Consider the following 16,998-nt stretch of genomic DNA (forward strand, 5'->3'; position numbering starts at 1 on the left):
CTCAAACTGGCCAAAGCAGAAAAGGACAAAGTAGAAATCATAATCAGAAAAGGGATCAAAACCGCACTAGGTCTTCTTTCGGACGCTTCGATGGTAAAACTTCTAAGGCTAGGTGTCTTCAAAACTCTGAATGAGCTCATAGAAGCGGCCACAGTGTCGTAGCATCAGTCTTTTAAAACCAAAACTGGAACGAAAATCATGGAGCGCCTGGGGTTCGAACCCTAGGAGTGTTCAGAGCGGAGAGATAACGTACCTAGAGCAAGCAGGGATAGACTCAAAATTCCACCGCTGCCAAAGAACCTGCATCCGCTATTTCACGAAGATAGACACAAAGATAGGGCTGTTGCCCTACAGGGCAAATATCGAGGTAGATCCGATGTGCTCTACACGGACGCTGCCGAATAAGATCGCAAGGCAGCACACACAGCGGTAGTGGTTCATGAAAGTGGAGACCCGGTCTTGTGCTGCAGCGTTAAAACACAAGTGCAGCTGAGGCAGAAGTTGCCATTGCTCTAGCAATAATACAAAATGGCACAAGGGTGATAGCGAGTCCCTTTAAGGCAGCCATTAAGAATTATGATGTGGGCAGAATCTCTGCTGCACCCGCCAAAATTCTGAAAGAAGGGAAATTACCATCAGAGCTAATCTCACTGATCTGGCGCCGGCTCATCAGGGCCTGTGGGGGAACGAGAAGGCGCACGCGACCGCCCGAGGGCTCACTTTCTCGTCGATCGCCTTTGACGCGCCGCCTCCACGCGAGGAACACCTCCCATCGCGTGACGAACTCACAACATTCCATGAAATAATTGCTCATTATAAGCTTGGTCGTATACCTATCCAGGAGTAGATAACAGCTCAGTAGGAAAGAGGAAATCATGTGGAGAAAATTGCACACCGAGGTGTTTTCAAACCCTCAGCTCTACAGTAAATGGCATCCAGAAGTCTTTAATTATAGATTTACGCAATGCAATAGCTTTGCAGATCTAGTCCACATGGTCTTGGCCTTGACCAGCCCTTGGACCTTGACCTGCCCTTTCCATAACGACCCGAATAGAAATGTGCAATAATGGGAGACCTTATTGCTCAACCACAGAGCAGAAGAACAACAGTCATCAGTCTCGCCCTGAGCGCCGCCGAGTACCAAGAGATTCCGGCCGACGGTTAGGGGATTGAATAGGGGTTTAGGCTATAGCCTTCTCCACCCGTCATTATTGACGGGTGCAAATAAACTTATTTCTCTCTCTCTGTTGCCAATATCCTTTGACAAAGTGCATCTTTGAGAAGTATCTCTTCTGTCCAGCTGCAGTGATGACAGCATCCACTCTGGGCATGGGCTCCGAATCGGCAACGAGTACGTCGTTCAGACGTGGGAAATCAATACAAAGCCGATTCGTGCCGTCTGGTTTCTTCGCCAAGAGGAGTGCTGAATTGTAGGGTGATTTTGACTTCTCAATTATTCCAAGCCGCTTCATCTGCTGCACCTCTCTTTCTTTCGCCTTCTCTCGTCGCAAATGGAAGTGAGTATTGTTTTACGAAGTGCGGGTAGTGAGCTCTAACCGGCACTCTGCTCAGTCCTACTTGCCCGGGACGTCGGAGAAAATGCTAGGTTCTGAAACCACCTTTCTGAGCTGCCTCTGTTCATCTGCCCTCAAATCATCAGAAACCTTCACATCTCGCTCGCCCTCTGACTGTTCAAACGCCGGAACAGGAATGGCCCCATCGCTGTCGGATTCGGTGACGCCGTAAATCGCGTGGCACACCCGTTCGACTGGCCGGCTTGCCTGCTCTTCGTACGTTGTAAGCAGGTTGGCGCAGGAAATCTCCCTCCCTCCGGCTGTCTCGATGACGTAGTCAGCTTCTTCTTGCTTCTCCCTGATCTCGAAGAGCGCCTTTTCCACTGAGGCAACAACTTGTTGTCGGTAGGCAGCAAAATTAGGACCTTGTATCCCGGATTAAACAGCCTTTCTCGGGTTTTCCGGTTGTACACCTTTGCGTAGCGTGCCCCGGCCTCTTCGAGCTCCTCGTGCGAAGCATGCAAGCTATAGCTTGCATGCTTCCTTCAGTCGATTTCGAAGGTCGAACACATAATGATACGTAGTTTTCGCTTCCTCGTCGAGGTGATGGTTAGTCCAAAGCTCCTTTAAAATGGCCAGGGGCCCCCTCACGTGTCACCCATACAAAAAGCTCAAAGGGCGAAAAGAACAAACTTGCCTGTGAGACCTCCCTGTATGCGAAGAGTAATGGCACCAGGTAGCGGTCCCAGTCTCTCGGCTTTTCGACGCACATTCTCTTCAGCATCAATTTCAGGGTGCCATTGAATTTCTCGACAATCCCGTTCACCATTGGGTGATATGGCGTGGTGCCACCCAATGGCGTATAGAGAAAAATCGGGCCACCTCTTTCATTAGGTCAAAAGTGAAATTGGTGCCCCGGTAGCATAGGACTTCGTTAGGGACACCAAATCGAGAAAACATTTTTACAAGCGCTTCAGCGGCAATCTCAGTTTCCACACTCATCTGCGCTACGGCCTCTCGGCATCGGGTTGCATAATCCATTAGGGTCGGGATATACCGATTGCGTCGCTGGGAGGGGGGCTGAATTGGGCCCACGATGTCGATGGCCACTCTTTTGAATGGAGTTTCGATGAGCGGCGTCTTTCCCAGCGGTACACGGGTTACCCTGCCCTTCGGGATTGTTCTCTGGCAGATGTCACAGGAGGCGACAAATCTTTTGATACCTGGCCAGAAAAAATCATCAAAAATGCGGTTCTTCGTCTTTTGAGCGCCTAAATGACCGGACAATATTACGTCGTGCGCCGTTTTCAACACCGTCTTGCAATGACCATTTGAAACAACCAGCTGGAGCACCATCCGCCCACTCTTCTCGCTGTATCTTCGGTAAAGTAGATCATCCTCTAGCTTAAATTCAATTTTGCCGTCCGAATCTCTGCACTTCGGTTTCTTGCCAATTTGTGAGAGACACTGCTTGAGCGAATCGTCCTCTGCTTGCTCATCCGCATAACTCTTCCTTACCGGCTTTACTGCAACTGCAGCGTTTGGAACTTTTTGGGTTGCTCTCTTGCTTTTGCGCGAGTTACAACTGTGGTTACAACTTCCTTCTCAGCGCGCTCGTTGCTGACTAGTTGTTCAACCGCTCCCTTCGGGTCACCCGGAGCTCTTGCGCATCGCCTTGAATTAAATCATAGTGAGGCTCTCCCAAGGAAAGCGCCGTGATAATCCCAGAAAAATACGGGGTGTCGATCTTAACCCGAGCCTCAGCAGCTTAGCAGCTCCATCAACTAAGTAAACGGGCCTCTTCTCGCCTGTGAGCTGGTCGTCGTGAATTAGTTCTGATCTCACCATCGCCACATTGCATCCGGTATCCCGTAATACCGAAATTTCCTTGCCCTCCAACGTTCCGGTCACCACCGGCAGTCCCTCTACAAGAAACGTTGGTCGCGTCATCATGACTGCGTTCACAACGGGAATTCTATTTCCATTCTTGAGCTCCAGGTAGCCATCCCGAATTATCTCATTTGCGCTCTTGGCGGGTGAGTAAACGCAGATGACTGCAGTGGCCTATCATATACCACTGAGCGGTACGCATCTGCCTTGTGGCCCATTCGCCCACACTTGAAGCAGGTAAGGCTGTGATTGTTACTGGTGTGGGTACGGCAGTGTGACGCCTGATGCCCATGGCGGTTGCAAAGGTAACAGCGAGGCGCTGATCGTTGATTGATTCTTTTCTCCTCAGTTTCGGGCCTCCCGGCCTCGTCTCGGCTGTCTTTTTTCGATTTCAAGGTATTCAGGCTTCCTTGAGCTTCTAATGCTTGTGAGCTAGATCCAGCCTCTCTCCCAGCGAATTTGCCTTCCTTTCCTTCAGGTAAAGCACCATGTTGGAATGACAGCCATGTAGGAGCCTTTCCTCAACCAAACGCTCTCTGACTTCCTCATACTCAGTCTTGGTACTGGAAACCTCAATCCAGCGGTCAAAATATTGGCTAAGGCGGGCAGAGAACTGAGAGAGGCGGGTTCGCCATCCGCCGGTGTGCCAGAGTTGAATTTCTCCCGAAAGCCATCCGCGGTGAACAGAAATCGATTCAAAAAGGGTTATTTTTACTTTTGGAATAATCTGCTGCATCACCCAGTCGCAACCGCCCGTAAACGCTGAGTGCTTCCTCACTTAGGCATGTAGCCAGCGCTGTAGACCATTGGCTTTCTGGTCAATCCTGACTATTCACAAGGCTTTCAAATCGACTTAAATAAGCATCTAAATATTCTTTTCTGTCATCAAACGGGATAAGGAGTTTACTAGTGTTCAGCTTCAACTCTCCTGTCTCCCGTCTTTACCTTCCTTTTCTCTAGTTTCTTTCACCAGTTGCTGAGACTCTATTTTCAAGCGCGTAATCTGCATCTGACGTTCATCAGCCTCCTTCGTGGCCGGGCGCTCATCCTCTGCAGCCTGCCGGGCAAACGCCCGTTCTTCGCGCTGCTTATCTTCCACTCATTTTCTGAGCTCAGTGCTCGTCAGTCCCAGCTGGCTGCCCATCACTATTAACCTTTCCGAATCCATGCTTCTATCTAGGAGAGCACTTAAATAACGCATCTAGGAGCCCATCAAAAGAAGATGCCGTCCATGCACGATGCCTCTCTAATACCTCAACACAGTTCAAGACCTCAGCAAGTCTCCCTCTCTGTTCACCACGTTTTCTTTGCATCAAACGTGCTGTCGCGGACGCCAGTTAATTGTCACTGCTTTGGTGATCACGCCAGGTCATCACCAAGTCATGACAATGAGGGGGAGGCCGTTCGATGCCTGGCGTAGCCGGTAAGCAAACGCAGTGAATGAGACAGATACGTGTTAAGAGGTAACAATAACAAAACAATGTTTATAGAATCGATATGAAGAATAGGACAGCTTTCACAGGAAAGGAATGGACAGTTTACAAGACAATTAGCACGCACTGCGGAAAAACACGTATCGCATTAAATGCACTGAATTAAGTTATGCATTGGAATAAGAAATTGTCTACAGAGATCACGACTAGGGAGCGAGTCCAATTAGCGACAGTGGTAAAAAAGTTCAGAAAGGGGAGCGAACATACATTGATGTGGGAGTGCGGCCTCAGCCTATCCACAAAGACGCAGGCTGGGCGGCCCCCGAAGGCGACGGTGCTTCCGAGGCAGCTGGCGGCTTGAAGGGTGCGGTGTTTCGGCTCGGGATCCCGGGAATGCGCGACGACGGATTTCTCTCCGCAAGAGCGCACTGAAGCTCGCACCCATTCTGCCGCTTCTTTTGGTCTTCGGTCGTTAGCGGATGAAGCACTCGATGACGCACTAAGTCGGTGACGCCCGAAAAAAACTCGCACCAAAAACACACCAAATTTTTCACACACAAAAAAGGAGTCAAGTAGGCACCCACAATTTGACACTGTATGACTCCCGTCTTGAAGTAGGAAAAACATTTACGAAGATACAAAGCAGGTCAAGACTTTGCCAGTAGGAGGGGTGACCTTTAGCTGGGAGAAAATAAGAGATAGACAGAACAAGCAGCACGTACGGCCCCGCACGTGCAGTGCGAGGGAGTTCAAAAACTGGAAGAAACTACAATTGAAGCAGCGTTCACGTACTCATGCTCTTCCATAGACACATAGAGGGCACATCGACATATATTGCTTAAAGACGCGCGGACATATCAGTTTTATATAAACATAAGTGAATTAAAAGATACCGCCGCTTCTGTGACATACATGTATTCTGTTGCACTGCATAGCTTAGAATGCCGTGCCGAAGAAAGCGCTATTCTAACTCAAAAATCCTATTTTGAAAAGTATTGTAGCCTTAGGTGAAACAGTCTGTGCGTGTGTGTGTGACGTGGTTTGTTGATTCATAAGCCGATCGCTGAATTTTACATCCACAAAACACAGCGTTACCCTGTGCTGATATATATATATATATATATATATATATATATATATATATATATATATATATATATATATATATATATATATATTTATATATATATATATATATATATATATATATATATATATATATATATATATATATATATATATATATATATATACATCATCTGCAAAGCACAGCGTTACTGTGCTTTGCGGATGATGAATTCAGCGATCGACTTGTGCATCAACAAACCTCACGTCTCCATTTGACATTTTCTCGCCAGGACAGAATAGGTTGGACATGTCGCATCCTCTTGAGCATCAAGCGAGTTCCAACTAGTTGAGGTTTACGCAAGTGCACGCATTCCCACCTCCACACATACCTTTGTTTTCTTAAGCGCAGTCTCCTTCCTCGCACTGAAATTGGCCGCTGGTTACTCCCGCTGCGGCAGCGCAACTCCACCCCTTAAATATATAAGAATGCCTTGATAATCGACGCCAAGGTCTGCATACTTGTGCTCGGCAGATAAAACAATGTCTTGGATGGGATCCTACACACCCCACCTTCGGCAGCGGCCTCTGTCTTCCCACCATGCTCGTATGTCACCGTAAGAGGAGCTGGTTTTAATTTTTGAAGAAGTGTGCATCTTTTTACAGAGCTCACAAAAGCCTTCGTCCCACTCCTCTACATTTTGACGTTCTTTCCAATTGAAATAGGAAGTATATGCTGCGTAGTTTTTTGATAGCGCCATGAGGTGTTCAGCAAGCTTCTTTGGCGATGGGAAATCGAGCGCATTGATGTACGACTTCGGGGGCGCAATTGTACTGTAATTTGCGCCGCCAAACACTATAGGTATAATGTGGTACTTGAGAGCTTTGAACAATTTCTCTGTTACATATTCAGCGCATAGGGAATTCTCGAAGGAAAGTATGTAAAAGTACGTACGCTCAAATTTCTTGTAACATTCACTGGTGCGGGATTTGGAACAGTTGTAGGGACCACATTGACCGTACACGTCAACTTGCAGGTGCTTACTCAGCTCAACGTAGAAAGCTTCCCGTCTACCTTCAGTCGTGCAGTGGCTGACCATCCAAACAGCCGCTTTTTGTTTCGACTTCCAAAGGGCCTTCAGGTTTTTCCTCGAGGCCGCAGTGGTAATGCGAGGGACGATCCTGCCATAGGGGACGTACACGTCCGAGTCTGACCTGTACGTCATGGTCCAGTTGAACATATTCTTTGTGTTGCTGAGATTTGGGAACAGTGTGTATGACGGTGACTCCATTATAAAGAATACCCACTTTTGGGAGTGGAAACGGTACGGAGGCAAATCTTCAGTGTTCATATTGGGCACATGGAACACAATGACTTCGGTGGAAGCCAACAGACTCCGGTCATTGGTGACGAGGCATCTGGCGCTGCAGTTGTAGGTGATGTCATCGAGCTTTTCATGCCAGGAAGCAAAGAAGTTGGTCCACATCATAATTCGTGGTAATTGGTGTGCAGTACTGAAGTTTCTTGATAAACTGTAGTGTGCGGCGCGATCACCCGTGGCTTGGACGTCGTGAAGCCCTTCCCAAGGTGGCCGTCTGTACTGCTTTACGGTGTACAGACATGCATAAATTGCAATCAGCACTACGATGAGGAGTGTCCACTTTATAAGCCGGGTCGGTGTATTGAGTCTGCCAGTGTACACAAGGCAGCTGGCACCTGCAAGCGGGAACATACTAAAAATAAGTCTGGCTTTAGCGGGACACCTAAATAAAATCAGGCAGCCAACAAAAATTGAAACGGTATTCGCTGAACTATAGAAGAGGACTGCCCCGAATTTTCTAGGAATATAAAATCAGAAAAACGTCCCCTGTGAAATTCTCAAATGAATTCAAATTAATTTATTTCACTCAAGCACTAAAAAGACATAAATATACAAACCATCTGGACACTTTGCTTTCTCGGCCAGACCTTGGTGCATACAATGAGCGCAAAGAAACATTAGCAATGCAACTGAGAAGTTTACAACAGCTTCATGTGCAGCAGAAATGATGCTATAGTTTCAAAGTGTGCAGGCTCTACCGTGGCAATCGTTCAGGTGGGGTTCTGAGGCTGCAGAAGCTGCATCCCCACGGCCTAGAGCTCAACCCCCATCTAATCTTTATTTCCTTCGCTCGAGCGCACGTACCGCAGATCATAATCTTTATTGGCGCGTCACCTGCCCGGATTTGGAAGGCAGTCGGCTCGACTGTTTAACAAGCTAGACCCATGCGCTTTCAATTATGAACAATGTTATATCAACAAGCTCTACAGAATGCACGAATAAATGGTATGCACAAAATAAGAACATAACGCACAAAATATGTACACTAAGTATCAAAACAGTGCGCAGTGCACAACGTGTCTGCACACGCGAAGGCAGTTCTCAGGTTGCTGAAGACCCGCGATGGGCCGAACACACGCCCACGAACTCAAAAACGGGGTGTGGGGAAGAAGCTCATCACCCCCCCCCCCCCCCCCAAACAATTCTCTAGAGGCGGCACCACCCCGCCCCTATTTTCTCTAGCTGCTTGTACTCAGATTTCTGACAGATGGTTCGAGACCAACTCCGGCGTTTTTTTCTACCGCCTCTGATTTTACTGAACCTTTCACAGTACATACTCCAAATTTTTCTGCTTTTTTGTGAAAAATTCCGCAGCGGGGTGGTGTTTTGTTGCTGCGCAAACGAATCTTTAATTTTCGCATTCTGTGGCCTCAATCGGGGAGATTTCTAAAGGAAACCTTGCTTGTGTAACGTCAATGGACAAACGGCAGGCAATATTCGCTTTGCTTTTGATGAAAGAGAAAATTCCGAACTAGTTTTTGCTCATTTCAGACAATGAAAAAAGCTCTCAATTGCAATTATCAGTTTGGCCAATCAACGCATACGCGATTGGTTTTCAGACAGTATTTGTGATGTCATAGGACGGTCTGCTTTGACGCCATCTTTTGGTGGAAATTAAATTTTGTGATTGGTTTCCAGGTTTTTCAACACTTTTTTTTTGTACCAGAGCGAGGCAACTCTAAGGAATGTTACGTGACCATCGACTCAAATGCTCGAAAAAACCTCGCAGTGGGCCTTTAATTCTAGGGATGTTAATTTCGTAAACCACAGTCGCCATGAGCTAGTTGATTCGTATACCCACTCCTAAAGCATTTCGTTTTAGTAACCTAAGCCAATTCTATCCCAGCAGAAGCCGTAGAATGGGTGATTTCTGTTCGTCAGCAGTGCACAAACTTTCTAATGAAATCAATCACTCATCAGGTGTACCACCTCGATGGAAAGAAACGCGAACGACACGGTGCCAACACGCTCCGCTGTTTCAATTTCTTTTCACCGCGCTTTTACTTCGGTGTTAGCAAAAAGACCCTAGACCGTCCATGATGCATCCTAGGACGACTCTGTCTTTTTCGTACCACCGAGAGAAAAGTGCGGTGAAAATAAATTCCAAAAGTGGGGCGTGTTGGCTTCGGGTTGTTCGCGTTTCTTTCCATCGAGATAGTACATCTTTATGAAGCTGCCCATATCAATTTAGGCGTTATATGCATTATCAAATGCAACTTTGAAAAGTTAAAAAAGAGAAAAAAATGTAAACAAAAAGAAAATGAAACAACTTTGGAATGAAAATAAAATTAACAAATACAAAGCAAGCAAGAAGTATTCCACACCGACGTTCCTTCCAAAAAATACGGTCCGGAGCCCCGGCGTGCGGCTGCAGCTTCTCAAAACGTACAGTCCTGTACCAGTCCCGTCGCTGAGCTAGCCCTCGCAGTTCACAGGTGAAAGTATGCTTACAATCTTCTGCGATTCTCTTTGTCATACACGACGCCCATGTGCCACTTGTCGAAATAGTCTCTCTGTTTATCCTGGTCTACCTTGACGTAAGCAACGGCCAGCCATCGGGATCTCGCATGGGGCTCGGGGACAGCAGCACATTGGCCGGAGCCTTCCTTCAATTCTTCGAGATCTCGGCAGCTGTAGATGACGTCGTGTGGAAGCATAGGGCCTCTGACATATTTAAATGAAAATTATGTCGGTCGAACCGTGTCTTGATATCACGTGTTATAGGAGTACCACGTAGGGTAAGACATTATTCCGCTTATTTTCCTTGGGCAGTAGTCATTGCAATCGCTTGACTGTCTGATTGGCGCGCGTACGAAGGCCATTTTCCGCCAGGTGATAAGCAGTTTTAAGGGCATCCAGGTTTTAAAGTATTTCTACGCTAGATGAATTTCTGAACTGTAGTGGCTTTCAAATTCCGGACTTTCTCTTGTGTGTGTGTGTGTTTCGCGCAACTACCATGTCTGAAGTATTGAACCAACTAGCCCGACAACAGGTTCTACTTAGAAGGCTAGGCTTCTGCAGGAGTTTTATTGGCTTGGTTGCTTTAGGGATGTCGAGCAGTTTAAGTCCTGAGACACCTGTCAGCGTGTCGAAAACCCAGGAGATTTAAGGAAGACTCCGATAAAGCTAGTGCCCGTGATTAGCGAACCCTTCCTTCGTTTGGTGGTGGACATAGTCGGTCCGATACCAGTGACTCAGTCGGGCTACCGCTATACATGCTATAATCTGTCCGGCGACGAAATTCCCCTAGACAGTGCCGCTCAAGGAAGTGAACTCTGTGTGTATTGTAGACGGGTTAATGTCGATTTTTTCCCGCATTGGCTTTCCGGCTGAGTTACAAAGCGATCAGGGAAGCACCTTCACGAGCGCACTGACAACTACCTTCCTGGAAAAATGCGCGATACGCATAGTTCCTAGCTCGGTCAGACCCCTTCAGAGCAGCAGCGTCGAAGCATGGCATTCGTTTTTGAAGCGCGTGCTAAGAGCTATGTGCTAAGAGCATCATAACGACTGGGAAACTTGCCTGCCAGCAACTATTTTAGCTCTCCGCTCGGTGCCGCATGAGGCCACGGGGTTCAGTCCGGCGGAGTTGGTGTACGGGCGATCGCTTAGATATCCCCTTCGGATGTTAAGTGAGACCAGGGAGGGAATCGGCGACGATCCTACCGTGGTGGAGTATGTGCTGAGCTTGTTTGATCGGCTTTGCTCGTGCCTGGAGATGGTAGCGAATAACATAAAATCTGCACAGCAAATAGCAAAGTGGTACGATGACCTCAATGTGCGCCAACACACGTTTGCTGTAGGTGACAGAGTGTTGAGGTTAGCTGCCACACGGGCAAACAAGCTTGCTGTTCAGTGGGAAGGGCCTGCCGAAGTAGCTGAAAAGCAATGCGGCGTTAACTATGTGTTTAGGATGGCAGGCAGGCCGGAGAAAGGAAACGAGGGTTTATCACTCGAATATCGTGAAACATTACAGGGAAGGTGAAGCCATTGTCCACCTTGCACTAAATGCACAAGAAGAAGTGGAGACAGAATTTATGTTTCCAGACGGCGAGGCCGAATCACACCGCTTCAAAATCGTGCTTGAGAGGATTCGTGCAGAGGAGAGCGTGAGTGCAGAAACACGGGAAGACCTGGAGAGGCTACCGTGCGGGTTCCAGGCTGTTTTTTCGGACCAGCCTGGGAGAACTGATTTAATAGAACACGACATTGAGCTAGCATCAACCAAGCCATTCGCTTTAAGCCATATGGAGTCTCTCCGCAGCAGAAGAAATTTTAGGTTCTGAAATAGAACGAATGCTAGGGCTGGGGATTACAGTTCCGTCAGAGAGTGAATATACGTCTCCCCTCATGCTAGAGCAGACGCCTGACAAAGACCCGAGACCTTGCATTGATTACTGCCGGCCAAATGCTATAACACGTGACCAGCTGTACACAATTCCTATTTTGGAGGAAAGAGTAGAGACTGTTGGCCGGGCCGCCTATGTTTCAACCCTTGACTTAACGCGGGGATACTGGCAGGTGCCCCTAACAGAAAGAGCGAGCCGCTACGCGGCGTTTATCTCGCACATCGGTGCCTTTCGGCCGCTTGTGATGAGCTTTGGACTAAAAGACGCCCTTTTTTCCTTTTCCCGCTTAATGGATCGTGTTCTCAGAGGGACGGAAGACTTTGCGCTTCCTTACCTCGACGACATAGCGGTTTTCTCGCACACCTGGGATGATCATTTGCGGGAATTATTGACCCGTGTGCAGAAATCTGGCCTCACGGCCCGGGCGGAGAAGTGCCAGATTTGAAGAGCTGAGGTAGAATACTCAGGGCATGCTATCGGAGGGGGAGCCCTAAGGCCGCTGGACGCAAAGGTGCAAGCAATCCAGGAGTACCGCCGACCTGTGACTAAGACCGATATACGAGCATTCCTAGGTCTAACCGGTTATTACCAGAACTATATCCCCGACTACTCGGATATCGCTGGTCCGCTGACGGACAGTCTCAGAAAGGCAGAGCCAGTTCGGGTGGTTTGAGACGATGCTAAGGAGAGCTCATTCAGGGCCTTAAAGGCGGCATTAATAGGACAAACTGTGCCGAGAGCCCCTGCGTATGACCGCCCCTTCGTCCTTCAGTGCGATGCTAGCGACAGGGGCATGGGAGCAGTGTTATGCCAGCACGACGAACTCGGAGCAAAGCCTCCGGTTTTGTTTGTGAGCCGAAAGTTGACAAGAGAGCAGGATTACAGCGCGTCTGAGAAAGAATGTGCCTGCGTGCCTGTTTGGTATGGGCCACCCAGAGACTGAGGTGCTACATGATAGGTTCGAGGTTCATTATAGAAACTAATCACTGCCCGTTAACTTGCCTTAGAATTATGCTACCAGAGAATCGGAGACTTCTGCGCTGGAGCGTTGTGCTTCAGCACCACAACTTTGAGATCCGCTACCGTAAGGGGCGGGAAAACGGGAATGCCGACGGTCTCAGTCGTAGCTTTCCTTTATGATCTGGCGTAAAGTGCCCTCATGCTCGAGAAAAGCTCCCGTTCATTTTTTTTGCTTCTACGTACGTATCTATTGCTTTAAACAAGGAGGGATTTCTTTTTTTTGAAGCGAATTTTATTGCCTCGGGGCATAAAAGCTATTAAATGAGAGATGAGTAAGATGCTTAAATAAATGAAAAAAGGAGGGCTGAATTGATGAAATCAAGAAGTGAACGAAGATATGAACCCTGTCTTCGGGCAATATATGATCCGGATTTTCCGGTCAGAGTTCCACTGCCGCCAGGTGCCGAATTCTCGTCGGCTTCAGAGCCGAGCAGTCCCACAACAGGTGGTGGATATCCGCCTCACAGTCTCTGTTCTTGCAGACTGGACACCCGGGGCGGGGATATAAATCTTTGAAATGCGGCCACGTGCGCGTCACAGCTGGAGTTAGGGCAACCCCGACCCGTATCCTTCGAAGCGCAACCTCCTCTGCACTGGTAAGACCACGGGGGAGGGTTACCGCACACGGAGGGATTAGAGCACGTGTACGGTGCCGGAGGTGTTCCTTTCTTATTAAAAGGAGGGTGGTGTCATCCAGAGTGAGGACTCGAGGCAAAGACGAGGTTGGGGTCGAAAGGCGGGTCGCAGAATATGCGCGGCTTCAGATGCATGTCTCTTGCTAAAAGAAAAAGAAAAAGAAGAACTAGCTCCGGTTCAGCAGACTTCCGGGAGTGTGCTATGAGCGAGGGTTAGGCCACCAAAAATGTGCAACCATGTTGCTCAGTATTAAAGACCTAGCAGTGTTCTGGGGCTGGCCGCGTACTGCCTTGCCGGAGGTATAGGGCTGAACTCAGTTCTGATCGCTAAAGCTCCGTTGAGGATCACTGACAGCTGTGCAGGTCAAACGGGCTGACTTTACGGCGAGGTCGACTGTGACTCTGACGCCCATTCGTTGTGCACCGACCAGCTGCAACCACTTCGTGGCGTCTTCTTGGCGGCAAACGGGCTGTTGCGATTGGAGCCCAGACAGCGGGAACAGACGAGCCAGGCAGGCGCCGTCGAGCTACCTTGACCAAAGGCGCTGTAGTTCGGAGAAGACACTAGAAACGTTGGCGTGGGAGCGACTTCTGGCGACGGCGATGCCATGAACAAAGGCACCTAATCCCTTTCGCCGGTGATGTGGAATGCGGCGCTTCTCCCGCACTGCTCTTTCCCGTGGCCCGGCGGAGGAGACCCCGAGCGGCGGCGACAGCGGCGCCAACCCACCGCCTGCTTGTACCTGACCGGCCCGACAAAGTGGGGGTAGACATGGCTAATTCGTCCTTCCATTTCCATTCGACTTTTGGTCTCCCTGTTTATGTTTTAAATAAGTGAAATAAACCTCCATGCTTGATAATTTTCCTGAAGGCTTCCCTCCGTAGTCTGCCCACTTCCTCCTCATGCGGTGAAGACCTCGGTTTCGATCTCCAAGCATATCACCGCCAACACCATCATCAGCAACAACCTAACTACGTCCACTGCAAGGCAAACGCTTCACCCATATCCCTCTAATTAACCTTGTCTTGTGCCAGCTGCGGCCACCGTATCTCCAGAAAAGTTTTAGTCTCATCCGCATTCCTAACTTTCTGCCACTCCCTACTACGCTTGGCTTCTCTTGTAATCCACTTCGCGACCCTCAAGGACCATCGGTTACCTTGCCTTCGCATTACAGGCCCTGCTTAAGCCCGTTTGTTCCTCTTGGTTTCGACTAGGATGTTATTAAATAACACTTTCTCCGTGACCCGCTCTGCCCTCTTCCTGTCTTTTAACATTGCACCTGTCATTTTCCTTTCCATAGCTCGCTGCGTTTTAATCAGTAAATGTTCGACCCTTTTTGTTTATCCGCCACGTCTCTGGCCCACTGGTGAGTGCCGGTAACATAATGATAATAATTACTTTCCTCTTGAGGGATATTATTAAACTGCTACCCATCACCTGAGAGTGCCTGCCAAATGCTCTGTACATCATTTTTATTCTCACAGTTATTTCAGTCTCCTGGTCTGGATCTGCGGTTACTACGTGAAGTAAGTTGATGTATTGTCTTACCTCTTCTAACACTAAACTGACTATCGCAAACTTCAATTCCCTTCTGAGACTGTTCAACAATACTTTACTTCCCTGCATATTCATTCTTGGACCCACCGTTTTGCTCTGCCTAAGTACTCGATCATTATGTACAATTCGTCCCCTGAGTTACACAGCAAGGCAATGTCATCAGCCAACCGTAGATTGGTAAAGTATTCTCCATGAACTTTTATCTCCAATTCTACCCAAGAAAATTCTCTATACCTCCTGTAAACACGTGGTGAATAGTGCCAAAGACATCGTGTCTCCTTGCCTAACACCGTCTATTATTATATGGGAGCGCTTAACTTCAGAACGGACGATACAACACCAGACACCGAGCGCAGACTATCAACTGAGATTATTTTCGAAAGGGCTCCTATTTACACGCACCCAATTATGGGAAAAAAAGAAAGCACAGACAAAAAACCCACCAAGCATGATACCATTCGGTAGTGGCTAGACGTTTTCGCACAAGTCGTGTTTAACCATTTTAAGCTGCCAAAAATAGTTTTTATTTCTTTGGTCAAAGCCACAGACGGTTCGATTATGCACTCCGCCTCGGTGTCTCTTGTTCAGTCGTCCGTTTTGTCCGTTCTGAAGTTAAGCGCTTCCCTATAATGATGAAAGTCCACCTAGCCCCTTTTAAAGCCCTCCTAACACCGTTCCTGGTCATTATTTTATAACTTTCCCTGTGAAAAACTGCGGTGTGTGTGGAACGTGGGGCGCCAGCTGCGGAAACTACGCATTAGCAGCCGTTTTCGGCGTGTCTGGGAGTATTCCATTCCAGCTTACAATGTGGCCAAGAAACAGAAGCTTCTTATTGAAGTGGCAAATCTCTGCTTTCAAGGTTAGTCCGGACTTAATTGATTCTAGCACGTTTGGAAACCCTTTCAGGTGGTCATAAATATTCGAGGCGTAGACAACGACGTCCTTTAGGTATACTCTAGATTTTTTCGACTTCATACCTGCCAGTATTGTATACGTTACTCGTTGTAACGTTGCTGGCGCGGAACAGTGTCCAAATGTCACCATCTTGAACTTGAAGGTGCCATCCAACGTGATGAACGCGGTCTGCTCTTGCTATCTTTTATGGACTTCAATTTGCCAGTAGCCAGTCTTGAGGTCAACTGAAGAGAATAACTTTGTGTTGCAGCCCAGTCCAGTGTGTCATCGATGCGGAGGAAGGGCTAGCCATCCTTCTTCGTAATGTTGGTTAAGCGACGGTAATGGACGCAGTACAGGAGTGTGCCGTCGTTCTTTCTGATCAGAACAACCGGTGCCGCCCACGACCTCTTCGGTGCCTGTATGACGTTGTCGTGAATCATTTCTTCCAATTCATCCCGGATGGCTTGGCGTTCCCGGGTACAGGGGGAGGGGGTACAGGGCAGCAGCGTTGGCAGAGAGGGCGGGCGTGTTCGTCACTTAGTATGTGGTGCCTGGCGATGGGCATTTGTCGGACCTTCGACGGCGACGAAAAGCACCCACTGTAACTTTGAAGAAAAGTCCTGATGTAGTATTCTCTTTTCTCGGCTGATGTGTAGTTGATGCCGAAGGTGGACTTATGGTTTTGGTTAAAAAGTATTTTGCACATGATGGCGAAAAATAGCGCAAACTATACAGAACACATAAGGGAGAGAAATGTACTTCAGTAGAGTTAGTTCTTGGACTAGTTAGTATTCTTGATTGAAGCTCATAGTTTTTGAGCGCAACGGCACACAGCCAAGGAAAAGAAGAAGGAAGAGAACAAAGGCGAACACAGCGCTGGTTGACAACTGTGTATTCAGAGACGCGCACACAGCTGAAATATACTCAGAACAGCGCAGACGCACAACGCCAAAAGGAAAAATAGGAAAAAGAATCTCATCACATCTTTATCGAAAAAACTTTGACTTGCGTTCGCCATTCTTCTTTTCTTTCTTCTTTTCTTTGGCTGTGTGTCGTTGCGCTGAAAAACTATGAGCTTCAATCAAGAATATAAACTAACGCAAGAACTAATTCTACTAAAGTACATTTCTTATACATCGGGCTCGCCTTTTCTCTGTGTTTCTGTTCTTCAAGATGTGAATGTGCTCCAGACAAACATTGAAAGAGCGACGTACCGTGCTAGGTTCCTGGCATTCTGCATAAAGAAGAGTGTTAC

The 16,998-nt window shown here is 48.0% G+C and overlaps 1 protein-coding gene across 3 annotated transcripts in view; it reads right to left on the reverse strand.

The window, feature by feature from the left end:
• LOC144128187 (alpha-(1,3)-fucosyltransferase C-like) overlaps nt 1-16,998 on the reverse strand; it is a 94,075-nt gene that overhangs the window by 48,216 nt on the left and 28,861 nt on the right. The window contains exon 3 of one of the 3 annotated variants that reach the window (XM_077661333.1): nt 6,858-7,619. The exons of the other annotated variants lie outside the window; for them this stretch is intronic. Coding sequence (XP_077517459.1) covers nt 6,858-7,619 — 762 coding nt within the window. The remainder of the gene's footprint in view (nt 1-6,857; nt 7,620-16,998) is intronic. 3 annotated transcript variants of the gene reach the window in all.

The sequence above is a fragment of the Amblyomma americanum genome, chromosome 4 (assembly GCF_052857255.1).
Source record: "Amblyomma americanum isolate KBUSLIRL-KWMA chromosome 4, ASM5285725v1, whole genome shotgun sequence".
NCBI classification, from domain to species: domain Eukaryota; kingdom Metazoa; phylum Arthropoda; class Arachnida; order Ixodida; family Ixodidae; genus Amblyomma; species Amblyomma americanum.